This window comes from Saccostrea echinata, unplaced genomic scaffold (assembly GCF_033153115.1).
Source record: "Saccostrea echinata isolate AGI-Se365-2 ecotype Australia unplaced genomic scaffold, CSIRO_AGI_Sech_v1 ptg000001l, whole genome shotgun sequence".
NCBI classification, from domain to species: Eukaryota; Metazoa; Mollusca; class Bivalvia; order Ostreida; family Ostreidae; genus Saccostrea; species Saccostrea echinata.
In genome coordinates, this window is record NW_026889750.1 from 15376180 (window position 1) to 15399216 (window position 23037).

At 34.5% G+C, this 23037-nt stretch overlaps 1 protein-coding gene across 3 annotated transcripts in view; it reads right to left on the minus strand.

The window, feature by feature from the left end:
* Window positions 1-23037, minus strand: part of LOC133185567 (kinesin-like protein KIF13A) — a 202298-nt gene that overhangs the window by 85288 nt on the left and 93973 nt on the right. For all 3 annotated transcript variants that reach the window (XM_061320866.1, XM_061320884.1, XM_061320876.1), the window contains exons 14-17: window positions 19837-19973; window positions 10568-10677; window positions 8106-8249; window positions 4747-4921 (exon numbers count right to left, since the gene is read on the minus strand). In XM_061320866.1, coding sequence (XP_061176850.1) covers window positions 4747-4921; window positions 8106-8249; window positions 10568-10677; window positions 19837-19973 — 566 coding nt within the window. The remainder of the gene's footprint in view (window positions 1-4746; window positions 4922-8105; window positions 8250-10567; window positions 10678-19836; window positions 19974-23037) is intronic.

Sequence of the window (23037 nt, forward strand, 5' to 3'; positions counted from 1 at the left end):
GGATATAATGAATTACAGTCTACTTTGGAGATATTGAAATTAAAGGGACCAACACATTATTTTCAATATAACCAAAGTTCAAAATAAGTGAAATTGGCCTTTGACGAGATTTTAAAATCCTGATCCTTATCTAAAACACATAGACAAACCCAAAGCAACATTACATGGTTAAATTTACAACTCTTGAATAATGAAAAGAAATAGTTGGTTTATTTGAAAAAGTCTGACATCTTTCAGCCTCATATAATTTCCTGATCTTATTCTTTATCCATTAGGGGGAAAGTCACCATGCCTACATGGACTCGAAGGATTCAAAAACAGTGTGCCGGTTGTACATGCATATCATTGCTAGTGTGTGCTTGGATTTATCCCAAAATTCTTTGCTTAATACAGCCTACTTCAGATATATTGAAATTCAGGGGACCATGCAAATTATTTCAATATATCCGTAATTCAATATAAGCAAAATCAACTGACATGAAGTCGCCATATTTGAAAGTTCAATCCTGAACTAAAATAAAGGAGAGCAAACCCGAACAAATTAATTTGGTCATACTCTGCTATTAAATTGGGCAATTTATTTTTTATCCAGTCGTTGGTTAAATTTCTATCAACGCTTTTGCTTTCACCACAGACTGCTTTATATATAATTCTGTGTCGTTTTTTTTTTAATTGATGTATAAATTCAGATGAAATTTTGAAGTCAGCAACACCCAACTTTTTTGTGAATTCTTGAGATTTCTCAGCAAGAATTTTGCCGGAAATGGCTATGTTTGAGGCTGTTTGCATTTGTAAACCATTTGAAAAGAAATCTTCAACCTCTTTATAATTCCCCAATTGCATTCTTTTATATTTTGGAGAAAAATCACCCGACTCAAGTGCTTCAATTACTTGCTGAATGCTGCTTGTATATCATCATAAGTGCATGTACTCTGGTTAATCCCAAAATCCTTAGCTATTTCGGATTTAGGCTTTGCCTTCTTATCAATAGCCATATCAAGTTCGTATTTAGTGTACAAAGATTAAGGTTTTTCTTTTTTGTGGGGTTCCCATATTATGTCTAGCCTCAATACGTCCATATACGTGAAAACAAAGAATTCGACAGTGAATAAATTTTATTTTGTAAAAGCAGTATAAAAACACACAAGAGGCCCAGGGGCCACATCGCTCATCTGAGCACTATGGCTAGGAAAAAGCAGAAATCAGTTCAGTCTTGAAAGGTTGAAAAGTTTGAATAAAAAAGTGGATCGGGGGGAGGGGGGGTTTCATAAATTGAACAAATTTGAATCTACATTATCTGAGGATGCTTCCATTTAAATATGACCAATCATGGCTTTGCTGTTCTTGAGTAGAAGATTTTTAAAGATTTAACCTATGTATTCCTATGTAAAACTTTGATCGCCCATTGTGGCCCCACCCGACCCCCGGGGGTCATGATTTGAACAAACGTGAATCTACACTACCTGAGGATGCTTCCATGTAAGTATGACCAATCATGGCTTTGCTGTTCTTGAAAAGAAGATTTTTAAAGATTTCCTATATATTCCTATGTAAAACTTTGATTGCCCATTGTGGCCCCACCTGACCCCCGGGGGTCATGATTTGAACAAACTTGAATCTACACTATCTGAGGATGCTTCCATATAAATATGACCAATCATGGCTTTGCTGTTCTTGAGAAGAAGATTTTTAAAGATTTTTCCTATATATTCCTATGTAAAACTTTGATCGCCCATTGTGGCCCCACCCGACCCCCGGGGGTCATGATTTGAACAAACTTGAATCTACATCACCTGAGGATGCTACCATATAAATATGACCAATCATGGCTTTGCTGTTCTTGAGAAGAAGATTTTTAAAGATTTTTCCTATATATTCCTATGTAAAACTTTGATCGCCCATTGTGGCCCCACCCGACCCCCGGGGGTCATGATTTGAACAAACTTGAATCTATACTATCTGAGGATGCTACCATATAAATATGACCAATCATGGCTTTGCTGTTCTTGAGAAGAAGATTTTTTAAAGATTTTTCCTATATATTCCTATGTAAAACTTTGATCGCCCATTGTGGCCCCACCCGACCCCCGGGGGTCATGATTTGAACAAAATTGAATCTACACTACCTGAGGATGCTTCCACATAAGTTTCATATTTTCGAGCACAGTGGTTCTTGAGAAGAAGATTTTTTAATGATGCCATTAATTTTTCACGAATTCTTAATTATCTCCCCTTGGAAGAAGGCATGGCCCTTCATTTGAACAAACTTGAATCCCCTTTACCCAAGGATACTTTGTGGCAAGTTTGGTTGAAATTGGCCCAGTAGTTCTGGAGAAGAAGATGAAAATGTGAAAAGTTTACAACAACGACGACGCCAACGCCAACGACGACGACAGACAACGGACAAATTTTGATCAGAAAAGCTCACTTGAGCCTTTGGCTCAGGTGAGCTAATAAGGTGAGAACTTATTAATTCACACCTTTGTATATCAACCGGTCAGTCAGGCATAATTACTGTCACCAACCGTAAGGACAGCCGACAGGGAGTACTTCAATATAACTGTTATGAAAACAACTCATTGTCACCTCTAGGGACCGATCAGTGGCTTCAATATAAGCGATATTTCAAAATAGCCGATTTCATTATAACCGTTATTTTAATGCAAAGAAAATGAGAAGCTAAAACGGGGGATTTATTTTTATTTCAAAATAAGCGGAATTTCAAAATAAGCGATTTCAATATAAGTGGAGTAAGCTGTATTTGGATCAAGATTTTATATTTTTATTTAATGCAGACATTAATTCATTTTACTTATCTAAAGACAATGTTTTTTTTCTTGTGATTCACCTGTTTACACACGCATGTGTTCAAACAGCTGATCAAAAGCACCATCAATATGCAATCTGAGAGAAGGAAAAACCCCTCAGTAATTTATTTATTTTAATAAACATGTTATGAAAACATATTACGGGAAAATATATCTACTGACATCTTAGCATGACCAACCATAACTACGACTGGCCAGGAAGACTTCAGTTTAATATAACTGTTATAAAAACAACTCGTTATCAGCTCAGGGGAAAGATAATTTACAAAATAAGCAAAAATTCAATATAAGTGATTTCAATTTAACTGATATTTCATTGCAAGGATAATGAGAAACTGAGACTGGGGATTTAGTTTTACTTCAAAATAAGCGATATTTCAAAGAAGCAATTTCAATACAAGTGTAGTAGGCTACAAATGAAGCAAAATCATTCATCCATGGCACTTTGTAGTAAGTATGTTTTACGTACTGTACATGTATCAATATATACCATAAAACTAGATGTATTTATGAGGATTTCTGTTACAGTAATATACAAGAGGCCTAAGGGTCTTCAATCGCTCTTCTGATAAACTGTACAACCTATCACTTCTATTTGAAGCCTCTAAGTATCCTGTATATTTAGATAAACCCTTGAAATTCCAAAGGTAGGTCATCATGACCTACATTTTAGATGAAACACTCTGAGAACCCAAGATGATTCTAAGCCAATTAGTACCTGAGAGTTGGTCATGGTGACCTATTTATCACTTGTTATTCTCTGAAGACCCAAGATGCATCAACTAAGTTTGATGATTCTAAGCCAAGTAATACCTGAAATATTTTTACCATAAACATAAAATTTCAAAAGTAGGTCACAATGACCTACTTTTCAGATGACATACTTTGAGGACTCAAAATGCATCAACTGACAAAGTTTGATGATTCTAAGCCAATAAGTACCTGATATATTTAAATAAAGACATAAAATTTCAAAAATAGGTCACAGTGACCTCCTTTTCAGTTGACTAACTCTGCGGACCCAAGATGCATCAACTGACAAAATTTGATGATTCTAAGCCAATTAGTATCTGAAATATTTAATTAAAGCCATAAATTTTCAAAAGTAGGTCATAGTGACCTACTTTTCAGTCGACCTACTCTGGAGACCCAAGATGCATCAACTGACAAAATTTGATGATTCTTAGCCAATTAGTACCCAAAATATTTAATTATATTCATATAAATTGAAAAGTAGGTCACGGTGTTCAAAATATGCCTCTAAATCATTTTGAAAAAGGATGGCCGCAAAATTTAAAAAGTAGGTCACCATGACCTACTTTGGAGTCATCTTGATATGTGGTCCTTAGATGCATCAACTGACAAGATTTGATAATCCTAGTCCTTATAGTAAGCAAAATATCAAAATTTTAATAAAATGTAATTTTTGGTCAACTCTGAAGTGACCTTGAGACCATGCCCTTTGCCCCAGGGTAAATCCCCATGCAAACTTTAATCTACAGCATATCCTCATCCTTTTGTGTAAGTTTGGTAATAATCTGCCCACTGGTTCTTGAGAAGATTTTTTAGCAACAAGTACTTTTGTTTTTATTTTTTTAATTTTCTCCCCTTGTTAAAAGGTCACAACCCTAGTTTTAGTATAAATGGGAGCCCTTAGTCCAAGGATACCCCCTGACAAATTTGACAATAATTGGCCAAGGGGTTCTTGAGTTATGGCCCATATTCTCAAAAGTTTACCCACACAACACACTGCACAAATGGCCATAGCATTAGCTCTTTGAGCCTTTGGCTCAGAAGAGCTAAAAATGCAGTTTTGTATACATTTCCCTTGATTCAATTTATTTGTCAGCATCAATAAATAGTAAAATGTTTTACAGAAGTCTGGCAATTTTTGAACCTGTGGGTTTTGAGTTCGTACCTCTTTTCTGCCCACTTTTGATACTTCCTCTGCAGTGTATTCTGGGAACCTGTGCCGGTGGGAGTGAAGCTGTTGAAGTTGAGATAGGGATTACTGGGGGTACCAGGGGACATAATTTGGTTCCTCAGAATCTGCATCCTTTGTTCATATTCCTGTCTCTGTTTCTCTAAAGCCTCTGTTAAAGAGTAATTATGGATAAATAACACAAAGAAAAAGTTAGGTAATCAAAGATTATAGACCTCACCTCAACAAATGCTCTCTTTAAGTTAGGCAGTTCTCACCCAAACAAATATTCTTCTAGTGTGCTTTCATAGACTCAATATTTATGCAAGTTTGGTCTGGGAAGGATAACTTGGGAATGGACTTGCTCTATAATATTTTTCTGTTCAATCAGTAATGGATATATGCTGAATACTGTTCTATGTGTAAAATTACCAGACTGTTTGAGGCCCGTAAGGACCGAAAACAGTCTGATAATTTTACATATAGAATTGTATGAACCATACATCTTACTTAAAACATTGCTATTTAAATGTCCAAAAGTTACCTGGAAGAGTCCGATAATTACACAATAGGAATTCAGGCATCAATAGTTTTCTACCTGAAACCATCTTATAAGTAGACAAAAGAAAAGAGAAAGTTGTTTTTCTTTAGACAGTAAAATCAGTGAGTGAACTCTTTTGTTTCATTCATTCATTCAATGGCAGTCGAATAAACTTCGTTAAATGAAGAGATTCGCAGACTGGTTCTTTATCAGAAATGGATTTAAATTGGCTTATTCACAATGCCGTATCGAAAATGCTTTGCAAAAAAAACGAATGGAAAGTGTTACTTTTGAAGAAGGTAAAACTCCAGTTTCTTCTTGGATTTGCTATTTTTACCTCACATTCGCTTTCCCGGAATTTTTTCTCCCTGACCTTTTTTTTGGTTTCTGGACAAATTAAACCTTGATTTCACCCTAGTTGTTGTTTTTTAACTACTGTCTGATTTGGTTATCACTGTCGTCCGATATTTTATTATTGGACTGTTAATTATTATTATCGGACGGCTACAGGTAAATTTTTAGACTGCAAGAACAAAGGCATGATGTCACAGCAATGTTTTAATCTTGAATATGTAAGATTCAGCATCCTTAGATGCATCCTCCATTCAAATATGTGATTAGCATAAGACTTATAATCTTATGAGAACCTGGGAATGAACCTCTTTGAAAAAAAAAACTTTAATCTAGTCAATCCTACAGAAGATGTAGGTCAGATCTAGCATTTGAAGCAAGTCTAGATGCAACATACATGCAAGTTTGATCTAGTTACTTTAGAATGAACCTGCTCCATAAACTTGAACCTGTTCACTCTTCCAAAGAATGTAGATCCATTATCTGAAGCAAGTCTAGCAGGGTGCATTCTTAGATGTATCATCCATGCAAGTTTTGTCCAGGTAGGGCTTTTAGTTACTTGGGAATGAGACCTCCTTCAAAAACTTGAACCTGCCCTCCCCCCAAATTAACCTGGTCATTTTTAAGGAAAATACTGGCTGAAAATGCAGCATCTGAATCCTAAATGACACAATTAAACATACTAGATGCATTAGCCGTGCAACTAGGATCAATATAATGCAAAGAAATACTTAAAAAGAAAACAGCACCAAAAATTTAAATCTGGGATGCCAACACCAACACTGATGGTATTATATAAGCTCCCCCAACTTTGTTGAAGCGAGCTATAAATCTATGGATTGATAGATATATATTTTGACTGCATGATTTTGAAAAGAAATGACATTAAATAATAAATTCTTAAAATTTATAAAATCATAGATCAAATATGCAACTTAATCGAGCCATTTTCTAATTAAATCTATATAATTTTTTGCACACATTTTATTAGATAAAATATGGAGATAACAGACAGTAATCAAGCTTAAAAGTCCATTGAAACAATACAAATTGGGAGCAGAGCAAACATGGACCTCTAAAAACATCAGAGGTGGGATCAGGTGCCATGGAGAAGTAAGCATCCCCTGTCGACCGGTCTCACCTGCCGTGTGCTCAATGTCACAATCGGGCAAACAGAAAAATATGTAGACAATTCAGTGTATTAAATAATGGCCTAACAATTAGCCAATCAGCATTCTACTTAAATTATCACAAAATATCTTACAAAATTTCAACATTTACTACCATGACTACGGCAAGCATTATTCAAGTTATCTATATGATTTACATAAAACTATTAAAATATATTGTTGATTTCTAAAAAGAAAATGTTTGTGTTATTTATCCTTTATTCCAACACTGAAACAGCTACTATTGCATTTCAATATTTTTTGTACTAAACACATATTAACTTTACTACTTCTGAGTTATTGCATTAGAAAAAGCATTTAGTAATCAGAATATGCATGTTTGGTTTGAAAAATGTGAACAGACCAATATACTGTCCTAAACCAGAGTTACTGCAGCCTTGAATATAGGGACCAGAAGTCTCTGATGAGACTGTATTTCTAGTTTGTATTTATAACAAAGGAAGAGAAAAGTAGCACTCGGACTTGAAGCTTTGCAACAGCAATCAATACAATAAAGATCCTTGGTTTAGTCTCTTTTTGTGACAAGATTTATTGAAGTCAAACCAAAACTGTAGGAGGAGTAGCACTTTGAAAGTAATTCAAAGAAGTTTCTATTTTTAGTAACCATGTCAACACCATTCATCAAAATGAAAAACATACAGAGCATTAAGCATCTTAGTGTAGTCTACTTGTGTACCAAGTTATACTGAAATCAGACCAAAACTGTTGGAGGAGTGGCATTTTTAAAGAATTTCACAGAAATTTCTATTTCTAGTAACCATGGCAACACTGTTCATCAAAATGAAAAACTGATATATAGAATTATGTATCTTAGTGTAATCTACTTGTGTGCCAAGTTATACTGAAATCAGACCAAAATTGAAGAAGTAGTATTGTTTTGAAAGTATTTCTCAGAAATTTCTATTTTTAGTAACCATGGCAACACCGTTCATCGAAATAAAAAACCGATAAATAGAATTATGTATCTTAGTGAAGTCTACATGTGTGCCAAGTTATATTGAAATCAGACCAAAACTGTAGGCGGAGTAGCATTTTAAATAATTATTTACAGACAGATGGACGGATGATGGACACCTTACTATCGCATAAGCTCTTCTGGTCTCTGACCAGTAGAGCTAAAAATCAGCACATAAAACATGCAATTGACAGAACATTAATTCTTTAGATGCATCATATGGCAAGTTTGGTTTGTATACAATTTGTGACAAAATGAAAACAGGCTTATTGATTATCTTTAATAAACATACAGATAGACAGGCAACATTGTATCTCACCCTGCTTGTCTTCCTCATACTGTTTCTCCAGATCACAAATGGCTTCCTGAATCGGGTCATTAGAGTATTCATTCATTATCAACTCTTGTTGAGCAAAATTATAGTCAATGGTTTGGTCCAGTTCTGTAGGCTGAGACTGAGGGCCTGTCAAAAGAAAAGTTTACAGACAGTGGTCTACTTTAATTCAAAGGATCTCAAACAAGAGGCCCAGGGGCCACATCGCTCACCTGAGCACAGTGGCAAGGAAAAAAGGAAAAATCAGTTTAGTATTGAAAAGCTTAAATGCATAAGTGGTCCAAACCTACCCCTAAAAGGGAGTGGGGGGTATGATTTGAACAAAATTAAATCTACACTAACTAAGGATGCTTACATATTTTTTTGACTAACTGTGACTTTTAACTCTACAAGTTTAAACTTTCATTGTGGCCCCACCCTACCCCTGGAGGTCATGATTTGAACAAACTTGAATCTACACTATCTGAGGATGCTTCCATATAAATATGACAAACAGTGGCTTTGATGTTCTTGAGAAGATTTTTAAAGATTTTTCCTATATATTCCTATGTAAAACTTTGATCGCTCATTGTGGCCCCATCCTACCCCTGGGGGTCATGATTTGAACAAACTTGAATCTACATCACCTGAGGATGCTTCCACATAAATATGACCAATCATAGCTTTGCTGTTCTTGAGAAGAAGATTTTTGAAGATTTTTCCTATATACTCCTATGTTAAACTTTAATCGTCCATTGTGGCCCCACCCTACCCCCGGGGGTCATGATTTGAACAAATTTGAATCTACACCACCTGCAGATGCTTCCATATAAATTTTACCAATCATGGCTTTGCTGTTCTTAAGAAGAAGATTTTTGAAGATTTTTTCTATATACTCCTATGTTAAACTTTAATCATCCATTGTGGCCCCACCCTACCCCTGGGGGTCATGATTTGAACAAACTTGAATCTACACCACCTGAGGATGCTTCCATATAAATATGACCTATCATAGCTTTGCTGTTCTTGAGAAGAAGATTTTTGAAGATTTTCCCTATATATTCCTATGTAAAACTTTGATCGTCCACTGTGGCACCACCCTGCCCCCGGGGGTCATGATTTGAACAAAATTAAATCTACACTACCTGATAATAATTCAACATGAGTTTCATCTTTCCTGGCCCATTGGTTCTTGAGAAGAAGATTTTTCAATAATGCCATTAATTTTTTGCTATTTCGTAATTATCTCCCCTTGGAGGAGGGCGTGGCCCTTCATTTGAACAAACTTGAATCCCCTTCACCTAAGGATACTTTGTGCCAAGTTTGATTGAAATTGACTCAGTAGTTCTGGAGAAGAAGATGAAAATGTGAAAAGTTTACAACAACAATGACGACGCCAACGACGCCAACGACGACAGACAACGGACAAATTTTGATCAGAAAAGCTCACTTGAGCCTTTGGCTCAGGTGAGCTAAAAAGGAAAAATACTAGTCAAAGGTCTATTGGATGAGACAGGGAACCTGCTATCTTAAAGGTAAAGGAACAGACAATGGTATGCTTCAGCAGCAAATTTGTCAAAAGTTGATTTTTATGTAGTCATCTTGTGTTTTGGAAGAATTTTCTTGAATGCTAACAGAGTCAATACCAGTCAAATATTCAATATCTAATGAAGTATACTAAAAATTAGGCTGGTATCTAAGCATTGGACTCTTTTAACAAGAATCTTTTTTTTTTTTGGTCTATAATTAAAATAGACTGGAGCAATCTCTCAAGTTTTTTTTTACATTTATCATGTTAATGATAAGGGGGAGGGGGGAATGTAAGAGAAAATATTTTGAGTATTAAGATAAAAACCTCAAATGGTTCACTCTGAAATTTTTAAGAGTGGCTGAAGTTTGTACTGCCTGTGGATTCTCATACTGACAATGAGCTGCCTTATTTATTTTTTTAAACACAAATTAAATTTTCCATAAGTAAACCTGTGTTATTGTTAACTGCTCAAAATATTCACTGTAAGAGGTTAATCTGAGGAGACATAATTGATATAAGTTGTAAATATTTGACTCTATCAAAGGGCTCAGGGGCCACATGAATAGCCTTGGCCCTGCTGTTCAAAGTTACTCTAATGAAAAATTGTTAGGCATCATGACTTGACCAAATGTTTCACTTTTGGTCCAGTGGTTCATCAAGATATTTAAAAGATGCCACCAAATTTATATAATATATCTTAAATATTTCTTAAATATCTCCCCTTGAAAGTGGGATGGCCCTTCATTCAATCAAATCTAAATCCCCTTCACACAAGGATACTTTTTGGCAAGTTTGGTTAAAATTGGTCATGTGGTTCTAGAGAAGAAGTTCAAAATGTAAAAAGTTTACAGACAACACATGACAGTCAGACACTCTTTGATCAGAAAGCTCACTTGAGCCTTTGGCTCTAGAATGCGTAGATTAACATCCAACTTACTGTTCTGTTTAGGACAGTTAATTCTAAAGAAATGGTTGTTTCCCCAGAGTATTCTGTCTCCGTTCTTCACTTTTGTCTTTTTGTGGATGACAGAACCATTCACACAAGTTCTGTAAATATAAAATCATTTGATAAGATTCCTTGTTCACATCATGTTTATAATTGTATCATCAACTACCAGACATCTACCAATAATATACTGACACGCAAAAGAAACGCAACAGGTAGTAGTCTACCAATATTTGATTTTTTAATATAATGATTTTCAAAATGAATACAGTGAGGTAAAACTCGATTTGAAAATATCCGAGATTTGATAAAAATAGTAAATGATTATCTTTTAACTTTGAAAAGTAACACGTGACTGTTAAAACACCCCCCACCCCAGCCATTCAATTACAGCGTGCAGGACTTCCATGCACAACAACGGCAGCTTGATTTCTACAATGCAATAGGGTCATCAATCTTGAGATATGAGCGAAAGAAATATTCTTTACCATTTTTAAATGCCTGTTTTTCAGATGATGAGGTCGAATTTTCTCTAGCCTAGCGCAGTGTAGTAACCCTTGGACTTCCAGACTGTAATTCAAGCTAATGATACGTACGAGTCTGTAGAGGCATGATGTAGTGCATATTAACATCTGCAACTCTGGATCACCTTTATTTCGAGATTTTCAAGCTACAGCAATGGAAATGCATACTTAAGTCATTTTCAGGAAGCATTGGCATCGCTTACAGAAAAGAAAAGAGAATTTTTTCTTTGGAATATTGCTGCTTTATTTATGATGAACAGATACAATCCCTTAAAACCCCATATTATTGCCAAATGTTTTGTTAAACATGCAATTCTTTATTTCTGTAAAGCGGACTCAAACTTATCTTCCAGTAATGGTATGAAAATCATTCAACCGTTAAATTACCGATATTTACAAAGTTGAAGATGTCCTTACTTTTTAGATACAAAATTATATCTTATATATAATATTTCCCCCTAAAATAGGATGTTGCATTTCTTTTGCATTTCAGTATATTTTGTTGATCGATGCAAATTCAAAAGCTTTGAACACAAAATGATATCTCTGATGCTACACTAAGCTATGACGATACATAGCAACTAGCAACATCATTCTGAACAACTGGATAATTATCTGTTTCTGTATAATTATGTTGGCCACATACTGTGAAATCTCAAATTTTCGAAGGAGTTTAATAATTTTGGTTGTTTTCAAGGTATAAAGAGATCCACAAATTCATATTACGCATAAATTATGAAAATTACATTCTGCTTTATAATATTTCTACTTTAATTACGAAACAAAATTCCCAAACCGGTAATTAGCCGGGCTCCATAGCGTAAGCTATGGCCCGGCTTTCGGGATTGTTTCTCAGCGCGGCGGAGTACGCCGGATGGTAACCCAACAACGGCCAATGTAAACATTACCTGTCTCTACCATTACACTTTTCAAATTAGATCAGTTCCTGTTCTCAAATAATTCTTGATGATGACGCTTGATTAAAGTTTTCAAATTTTCAAATATCAGCAATATATTGTTTTCTTACGTCAGGCAAGCTTAATACCTGTATGAGAGTGAACGTAACCTAGCTCTGCTGCCATATATACGAGGGGTTATCAAAAAGTTCGTGGACTGAGGCGATAAAATTAGTACTAAGTAGTCTGTGCTTTCAAAATTTATAAGGAACATAAAACAACTAAAAATAAGGACATGTTGAAAATTTTAGCTTGATAGGTTCATTATTTGCTAAATTATTATAAAATAAAAACGACATTGTATGATCATCCGGCGCTGTCGCCATTTAGTTTCATGACGTCCGACAACGTCATTGTTTTTCAATGTCAGATTCTTCTACCTCATACACTTATCTTGCTGAGATTCCCTGGAGTTAAGTAAGGTCTTAAGCCCGTCTTGTTTATATGACTTTACAATGTCATGAACAGCTGCTTTCAATACATATAATATTGCAAATGGATTTATACATTGGGAGAGATCCTCGCTACATTTTGCCAGCATATTTTGCTTTTTAGAGTTCAATTTCTACCACACATGATCAACGTCATTTTTTGACGTGATTGACTTTTCCCACCTTGACTACAAATCGACATTAACTGTGCATCCCTTTTCTCTCTGAATCGATTTTGACATTAAAAAAACAAGTTCTCTGGATGTATTTTATTTCTCTGTAGCCAGTTTAAACATTTTCTAGGTCTATACCAGTTTTTTTCAGGGGCAAAACTTTATAGAATGTTGGAAAAAGAAACCCTCCCCCTTTTTTGATTTCATTTTCAAGCCCTTAATTATTTGGACACTCTATACAAAATTTATGATAAAATTTCATGAAACTTACAGAATGAGGTAAAAATTGCATATTTTACGGAACAATAGTGTCCCATCACATACCTGAATTATCAGGATTTTTGGATGACAAATGTTCATATCAAAAGAGTTTTTCTCACTTACACTCAAGTCGAAAAAACGTCACGTTCGAGGTTGCGCCGCCTGGACATACCATTGCTTACAAAAACATTACTAATTTATATAAAAATAAAATTTAGGATTTGTAGTTTATTCTATAGATAGAAAAGATGATGCTAACTAAATATTATAAAAATCATTGATGTACCTAAAGCGGTTTTAATTTTATGGCGCTAGTCCACGAACTTTTTGATACCCCCTCGTATATGTGCACACAGGCCACGTGCGACACACAATCAAAATATTTTTAGCTGATAAGACAACCTCTATTTATAGAATGATGGAAAATTTCACTGCCTCGCCACGCGTGCAAAGTATATGCGCACTTGTTACTAGGTTGGATGTTGTGACATTTAGCACATTAAACTAAAATTAAAAAGGGGAATAAAATAATCACAGATGACAATAGTATTGCGAACTGCAAATTGAAAATATTGAACAAAATAATCTGCAGATTGTTGTTCCAGTTAAATCAAATGTGGGTAACATAATGCAATATCCTGACACCGAGGTTATACAGGTATATTGTTATACAGAGATTATACAGAGACGATTAAAAAAAAATGCCTGTGTTTTAAAAAACTTAAATGCATTTAATAAGTTTTCGCAAAATAATATTTCTGAACTTCTTATGTAGCAGTTATTCCATGTATGTTTCATGTAAAACGGTACTGGTCACTGCTCTGTAAATAAGCCCAGCTCTCTGTACTCCTGAGTACTTTGATTTTTCCTCAAGTCATAAAAATTTTGACCCCAGGAAAATAAGTGTAGTTACAGTATATATAACATGTATGGCAAAATATCAAGTTTGAAATTCCTTTTTCAGGAAATCTTGCAGGCTTTAATGATATTCACTGAAACAGTTTATACTTAACCATATCCAGATCTATTGTAGGATTCTTGTTAAGAAACAAGAGGCCCAATTCAAGGGCTTTAATGGTCATCTGAGTATAATACAATACTATTAAAGTTCAATAGATGTATAAAATAAAATGAAATAAACTGATAGATGAACTATTTGCTAGCACAGAAATTTCTATTTTTAATAGCCAGTGTAACATTGTTTCTCAAATCAAGTACCAATTAAAACTAGAAGTACTGTTAATGAGCTCACAAAATTATATCTCACCTTCCATGCTCCTTGTTTTTAAAGTTCCAATATGCAATGTTTAAAATGTTACCTTGAACTTGCCAAAATAACCTTAGGTCAGATCATGACACTTCCTAAGTCATAAGCAATCTTTGTGTCAAATATCAACTTCCAAAAAGACTCAATTTGAGTGTAACAGACCAAACATGAATAAAACACTTATCTGCCAATGACCTTGAACTTGCTGGAATGACCTTGGATTAAAGCAATACATCCTCAGCTCACATACAATATTAGCCTCTAATGTTCTCCATTGCAAATATGGTCAGGACAGGAATTAAATTTTTTTTCTAAAAGTGACCTTGAACTTGGGTCAAGGTCATGACATGCCTTCAATTCATAAACAATCTTTGTCTAAATATGAACTTCAAATGTTTCTCTAATAGGAAGTTGAAGACTGTACACAAATAATAAACTTTTTCTGCCAATGACCTTGAACTTACATGTACCAGACTGATCTTGGGTCAATGTCATAACAAACCCTCAGGTCATAAACATTTATGTACCAGGTATGAGTTTCCATTGATTCTCCATAATAAAGTTATAGCCTATACACAAATGATACATTTTTCTGCCAGTGACCTTGAACTTAATGGAATGACCTTGGGTCACAATCAAGACACATCCTCAGTTCTTGAACAATCTTTGTACCAAGTATAAGCTTCCAAAGATCCGCCATAACAAAGTTACAGCCCAGAAGATAAAAATTACGTAATTTATTGAATTACTTGTGTACCAGTCTTTAATGATGTTAGGGTAATAGTGTTTTGAAACAATTTCACAAAAATTTCTATTTTTAATATCCATTGCAATACCATTTGTCAAAATCAAAAAGAGATAAAAGGAACAGTGCTCCAAGTTGCAACTAAAATAATCACATTCATGACCAGAAAATTGATTTTGTGACAGAAATTATTCAAATTAAAGAAACTTTCATTTTGACTGAGTAAATGTGGGCAGGCAATGGAACATTTTCATGATCAGGATCAAGATTTACCTTTTAAAATATACCCTGTCAAGAAAATATTTGAAAAGACATATTCTAAATAATCTTAATATAGTTGCTAAGATATAGATTACATAACATTATGACAGCATGGGGCCAAAAGCAAAAGTCCTGGTTAAGTAAAATTGGTTATAGTGTTGTACAAACAATAGCATCCTAACAGTAATATCCAAACATGTCTCTTATTGAAACCCAACTCTGTAAAATGAAGATTTTGGTCAACTGCTTGCAAATCACAGTTTTGGGGTAATTCATAGCACAAGTTAAAAGAATTTAAGTTACTATACACAGTAAAGTCATCAGTAGGGGATCAACCTATGCACACATCAATCAATCTTGATGCATTTGATTTAATTTGGTTCTGATGATCAGATCATCTATGTCTTTATGTTTACTCTACACAGCCAAGGGATTGGTTGTGAACAAGCTTTTACATACTTTAACCTGTTGTTGAAAAAACAATATTCTAAATGTTTTTTCTTCAACCTCCAAGCAAATTGTTTAATCACAGTTATAAACAGTCTTTGATTTCATAAAGACAAAGTAACATGTTCTGTGTTAACTTTTATACATGTAATACATATATACTTATGTTCTGCACAGAACCTTTTGCCATGGTGAGTCAGTGAGTAAGATATTGTTGAAGGCAACCAGAAATTTTGGAATGGCAACCAAAAATATTTTAGCTTGTCATTAAGTGACCTGATAGTGTGACTTGGAGCACTGTAGAATTACGTATTTTAAAATATTTTACTTCTGTATTGACTTTTACTGAAAAACCTAAATTGGATAAGAAGGAGTGTTTCAAAACATTATGTCAACAAAATTTCTAGTTTTAATAACAATGGCAAAATCAGTTGTTGAAATCCAAAACTGATAGAGAATTGTGTATCTGGTGTATCATTGGTGTGTATGTGTATCAAGATTTACTGAAATCAAACTATAGATAACCATAATTTGTAGGAGAATAGCATTTTTAAAGAATTTCACAGAAATTTCTAATTTTCTTAATCATGGCAACACCTAAGTTGAAATCCAAAACATATTTAGAATAGTGCAGTTCACTTGGTCACTTGTATGTCTTACTGAAATCAGAGAAACACATAAGGGTGTCTTTTAAAAAATATTTTTTTACAAAGAGATATTTGGGGCCCTATTTTACATATATATAAGCACTTAATTATGACTAAGACTAAAAACTTTAACTGATTGTAAAATCTTGATAAATTTATTAATTATTTTGTTAAAAATTACTTGCACAGAAATATCATTCAAAACTCTTTAAAAAAAACATTTTCAAGGCAATGTAAAGAAATATGTTTTTAGGTCTAAGTTTAAGTTATTTTTGTATTTTATTTCTCTCTCTGAATTAAGGCATTGCACCACTTAAGGTTGAATCTATTACAACTAATTTATTCAGTTACTGTCTCAATGAGAGATTACATTTTTACAGTGATGACCAGGAAAACTGGCCACTGCCAGTTCTGATCAAACTGTGGTTTTTGTGGCACAGCTAATCTGCTCTCTATGTGTTCTGGTAGAGTTATTGATTTACCAGACTTCCTGCTTCCATTTACTTATCACTTGGACTTTTTAGGGCTATGCTTAATCAATCTCATGAAAAGCAATAATTGCTAATCTCATGATTTGCTGTCACACAACCATTTTGTCCTCATTAAGCCAAACTCTACCATGTGGGGATAAAATTGTGATTAGAATACCTAATTAGTTCAGAGTTTCACAACAAATCTGACTTTGTAAAGCACTTTTCCAATTCAATTCAGTTGATAGCAAATCTGATTTACATGTTAATTTACAAAATAAGTGAATTTCCTCTCAACAAAAGCTGGATAATATTTGGAGTCAATTTTCCTAGTTATTTTTGTACACACTATCCAGTGTTCATTCAAATGTCACTGTCTAAATTATAGTGATACCATTTTCTAATTTTCAACAGGAAAATATCCCTCATGACAAAAATAATACAGAATTCATTCTTACAATATTACTGTTGTATTGTTATACAATAAAAAAAACTAGAGTGTTCCAAGGAACGCATGTGTTGCCTGCTTTGTAGCTTCATTAAAGGTGTAAATAAATCTAAGAATGTTCAGCTTTTTATTTATTATAAGCATGATAGACTGATAGTTCATGCTGCCTGCAAAGAAAAATGGCTTCCATGGATAGAATAAGACTGCGGTAGAATCTGACAATCAAAGAAAATATGGTTCCATAACCCTCAAATGAATAATTAAATTGAAATTATAAGAAATAACTATTTGTCATTTTATTAATATGTGTTTCCAACCAACTCCTCCAAAAGAGATTTCAGTCTGTCTTTACTGCAATTGTCAGTCGATCTACACGATCCATTGTTGAATACCAATCCCGATGTTTTTTCATGGTATTTAAATATAAGGTTGTGTGGTAACTGAGTATCATACAGTTTCAAAGTACTTATTCATGAGCTAAACATGTTTTCAATAATCATTCGAAAGTCATTTTAGTCTGTCTTTAGTGCAATTCTCAGTCTACATGATCCATTGTGGAATACCTATTTCAATTATTATCCATAGTATTTAAATATAAGTTTGTGTGATAACTGACTATCATTATTACATTTCAACGTATACTATCATGACCTCATAAACATGTATAAAATGTTAATTATCTAAAGCCTGCCTCTAAAAATTCAAAATTCTTAAGTTTAATTAAACTGCCAGAGATATTTTTTTGCAAAGAAGTTCAAAGGTCAAGGTCAAGTGGATTGTAATGCTGGTATTTCATATTATTTTATGACAAACAGTGCAAATGCTAAATAGCATAGGCTTACCTCTTTTAAAAATGTCAAAAATGTGCTGTATATCAGCACTATGAACTATTTTGAAAAGTAGGTCAAAGGCTAAGGTCAAAAGTCACAAGGTTGGTAACCATGGTAATCTGCAAAAGCTATAGTGCCAAGCAATATATGTGCAAAATATCAAATCCATACTTCTAACGGTTCTTGAGACACAGGGTGTGACAGAAGGACAGACGCCATGTAAAGTGATCCCTTTGTGCCACTCTGCTCTGCAGGCGACACAAAAAAACACCCAAGTCTATAGCTGCAGAACTGTAGCATTATGGTTTTACATTTTAGTCTTTGACCATAACGCTACAGATCCCATTATGCAAATAAAGTGCAATTTAAGCGCACAGTTGGGGATGTATTTCTCCACTTTCCAGCACTGATCAATCAACTACCCTTCATTCCTGAATTCTAGACATATTCTATTATCAACCTGTCCATTTTATCCACCTCCTAACCCTTTATAGTTGTATCTACAGACATCTTTAGCGAGATATTGTCAGTAAGTCAAAATGGCTGTCGGAAGACAGAAAATTCAAAACAAGTGAATTTATTGGTCTGAAACAGCTATTTGTATCTGTGTGACGTTTGATGAAAATGTCTGAACAATTTCTTTGAAACTAAGTTAAATGCAAAATGAGAAAAAGTGGTGTCAAGGTCATCAAAAAGGTCAAGGTCAAAAAAATTTTTTTTTTTTTTAACAAAGTGTGACGGATAAACATACAGTCAGAGGATGGACACGACAAACACTATATGCCCAGGTTATATTTATGGTGGGGAATAAGAAAAACTTGTTCCTTCATTGAACTAAAATTTTCAGATTTACTTTAAAAGAATATCCTGTCATTTAAATAAAACAACATATTACCACTTTACTGTCTAGCTTTAGGGCATCTTTAAAACAAGAGACCCATATAAATATGACCAATCATAGCTTTGCTGTTCTTGAGAAGAAGATTTTCAAAGGTTTTCCCTATGTATTCATATGTAAAACTTTGATCGCCCATTGTAGCTCCACCCTACCCCCAGGGGGTCATGATTTGAACAAACTTGAATCTACAATACCTGACAATGCTTCCATATAAAAATGATAAATCATGGCTTTGCTGTTCTTGAGAAGATTTTTAAAGACTTTTCTTATGTATTCCTTTGCAAAACTTTGATCCCCCATAGTGGCCCCACCCTACCCCCAGGGGTCATGATTTGAACAAACTTGAATCTACAATACCTCACAATGATTCCACTTAAGGTTCATTCTTTCAAGCACAGTGGTTCTTGAGGAGAAGATTTTTAAATGATGCTATTAATTTTTTGCAAAATCATAATTATCTCCTCTTGGAAGAAGGTGTGGCCCTTCTTTTGAACAAACTTGAATCCCCTTTACCTAAGGATACTTAGTGGCAAGTTTGGTTGAAATTGGCCCAGTAGTTCTTGAGAAGAAGATGAAAATGTAAAAAGTAAACAACAACGACGACAAGGACAGACAACAGACAAATTTTGATCCAAAAAGCTCACTTGCGCCTTCAGCTCAGGTGAGCTAAAAATTGTTTGTTTGCCCTCTCCTGACTGACTGGCTAAAAATTGCCTGACTCAAAAAATTTTTTTTTCATTCCTGGTTACAATATTTATTTTTTCTTTTCATTCCTATCATCCTGTCAACAAATAAGTTGAAATTTTCTGGAAAAAGATTTTTCCACCTCCATGTACCTACCAACCCAATATTTTTATATGGCCTTACTGATATTAGCTTATTGTGAATGATAATGTACAGACCTGGCATTCTCTACAGGTGTGAGCCACACATCACCATTCTCAATGTCCACCACACAATGTTCAGGCATGATTCCCAGCCCTGACAGTTGAATATCCTGCTGTACTCTAGCATCTTGTTGTCCAACCAAGGTGTGGTCCTGAAAACCAGAAGTAAAATAATAACAAGAGGCCCATGGGCCTTGAATTGCTCTTCTGATAAACTGTACAACCTATCACTTCTATTTGAAGCTTCGGAGTATCCTGTATATTTACATAAACCCTTGAAATTCCAATTCACACTCTGAGAACCCAAGATGATTCTATGCCAATTAGTACCTGAGAGTTGGTCATGGTGACCTACTTATCACTTGTCATTCTCTGAGGACCCATCAACTAAGTTTGATGATTCTAAGCCAATTAATACCTAAAATGTTTTTTAAAATTATAATCATAAAATTTTAAAAGTAGGTCAAAGTGACCTACTTTTCAATTGTTTTACTCCAAGGACCCAAGATGCATCAACTGACAAAGTTTGATGATTCTAAGCCAATTAGTACCTGTAATATTTAATTAAAGCCATAAATTTTCAAAAGTAGGTCACCGTGATCTACTTTTCAGTCAACCTACTCCTAGGACCAAAGATGCATCAACTGACAAATTTTGACGATTCTAAGCCAAATAATTCTTGAAAATATTAAATACAGCCATAAAATTTCAAAAGTAGGTCACCGTGACCTACTTTTCAGTTGTTGTACTCCGAGGACCCAAGACGCATCAACTGACAAAGTTTAATGATTCTTAGCCAATTAGTACCCGAAATATTTGATTAAAGCCATAAATTTTCAAAAGTAGGTCACCGTGACCTACTTTTCAGTTGTTGTACTCCGAGGACCCAAGACGCATAAACTGACAAAGTTTTATGATTCTAAGCCAATTAATACCCGAAATATTTTATTAAAGCCATAAATTTTCCGAAAGTAGGTCACGGTGACCTACTTTTTTAGTCGACCTACTCCGAAGACCCTTGACGCATCAACTGACAAAGTTTGATGATTCTAGCCAATAAGTACCCAAAATATTTAATTACAGCCATAAATTTTCAAAAGTAGGTCACGGTGACCTACTTTTTAGTCGACCTACTCCGAAGACCCAAGATGCATCAACTGACAAAGTTTGATGATTCTAAGCCAATTAGTACCTGAAATATTTAATTATAGTCATATAAATTCAAAAGTAGGTCACGGTGACCTACTTTTCAGTTGACCTTTTTTGAGGACCCAAGATGCATCAACTTACAAAGTTTTATGATCATAGGACTTAAAATGTCCAAATTATGCCTCTAAAACGCTTTGAAATCGAATGCCTGCAAAGTTCAAAAAGTAGGTCACTGTGACCTACTTTTTAATAAATATGTTTTATGGCCCCAAGATGCATCATCTTACAAGATTTAATGATTCTAAGCCTCCCCGTATTCGAATTAATGACCTTAATTGTTTTAAAAAAGATTAGCCATAAAATTCAAAAAGTAGGTCAAGGTGACCTACTTTTTAGTTGACGTACTTTGAGGACCCAAGATGCATCAACTGACAAAGTTTGATGATCATAGGCCTTAAATTCTTCAAAATATGCCTCTAAATCATTTTGAAAAAGAATGGCCGCAAAATTTAAAAAGTAGGTCACCGTGACCTACTTTTGAGTCAACATGATATGAGGTCCTTAGATGCACCAACTGACAAGATTTGATGATCCTAGTCCTTATAGTAAGCAAAATATCAACATTTTAATAAAATGTAATTTTTGGTCAACTTTGAAGTGACCTTGAGACCACGCCCTTTGCCCAAGGGTAAATCCCCATGCAAATTTTAATCTAAACATATCCTCATCCTTTTGTGTAAGTTTGGTGATAATCTGCCCAGTGGTTCTTGAGAAGAAGATTTTTTAGCAACCAGTACTTTTGTTTCTATTTTCCTAATTATCTCCCCTTGTTAAAGGGTCACAACCCCAGTTTTAGTATAAAAGGGAGCCCTTGGGCCAAGGATACCCTGTGACAAATTTGACAATAATTGGCCGAGGGGTTCTTGAGTTATGGCCCATATTCTAAAAAGTTTACGCACACCCCACAAATGGCCATAGCATTAGCTCTTTGAGCCTTTGGCTCAGAAGAGCTAAAAATCTGGCTAATGCAAAGACTGACAGAGATGAGACAACCTTACTTACGAAATTATCGAAAACCAGTGTTATCCTTCAAACCCCAACATACCAAACCACAGAAACTGTCAAATAAGGCCTATTGATAATATTTGAAGTATTTGGTGAAGTCTGAAGCCTTGGTAAGTTAAGTTGTAAATGCAACAATCCCAAAGAATATATGTCTGAAGATTTACACAAGAAACCAAAGATACAACACAGACAGGAAGGTAGCACAAAACACAGTTCCACTGGCTAGTCAGTCCAAGTCCAGCACAAAACACAGTTCCACTGTCTAGGCCAAGTCCAGCACAAAATACAGTTCCACTACCTAGTTCAAGTCCAGCAAAAAATACAGTTCCACTGACTAGTTCAAGTCAAGCATAATTAAAACACAGTTCCACTGACTAGCCCAAGTCCAGCACAAAACACAGTTCACTGATTAGTCCAAGTCCAGCACAAAAAAATTACAGTTGCACTGACTAGTCCAAGACCAGATGACTTGTGAATGCTCTAAACTTGCACTATTGTCAAAAAGTAAATTAATGCTATCAATGTTCTTGAAGAATTCAAACAACTTTAAACCAACAGAAAAGTCAATATCCTCTGTCATTATTTGATTGTTAATTTTTATAAAACACATAGACCTGTTTCCTTTCAACAGTGAGTGGAATTATCAAGAAAAATAAACAATGTGTGACTTTATTCTCCTTTGAAGGGGCCTGGACACAGTTGCATTGTTTACATTTTAAATTTCTACACTTATTCAAAAAATAAAACCAGTTAAATGAATTGAACTTACAAGAATATTCTTGACATTCTTCTTTACATCACGTCAAACATCTGTTTTTGTAAACAAGGCACGAGCTCTGTTATTGATAGTGTTTACAATTCACTGGGAGTGTTCAATTTGTTAAACTCTGCACACATCACTGAGCACGGACTGACAATACTGGTGAGTTGGTTTTGCTTTCTCACATTTCTACTCTGAATTTTTTGGATTACAGTTTTAATATTTTTCATTAATACACAACA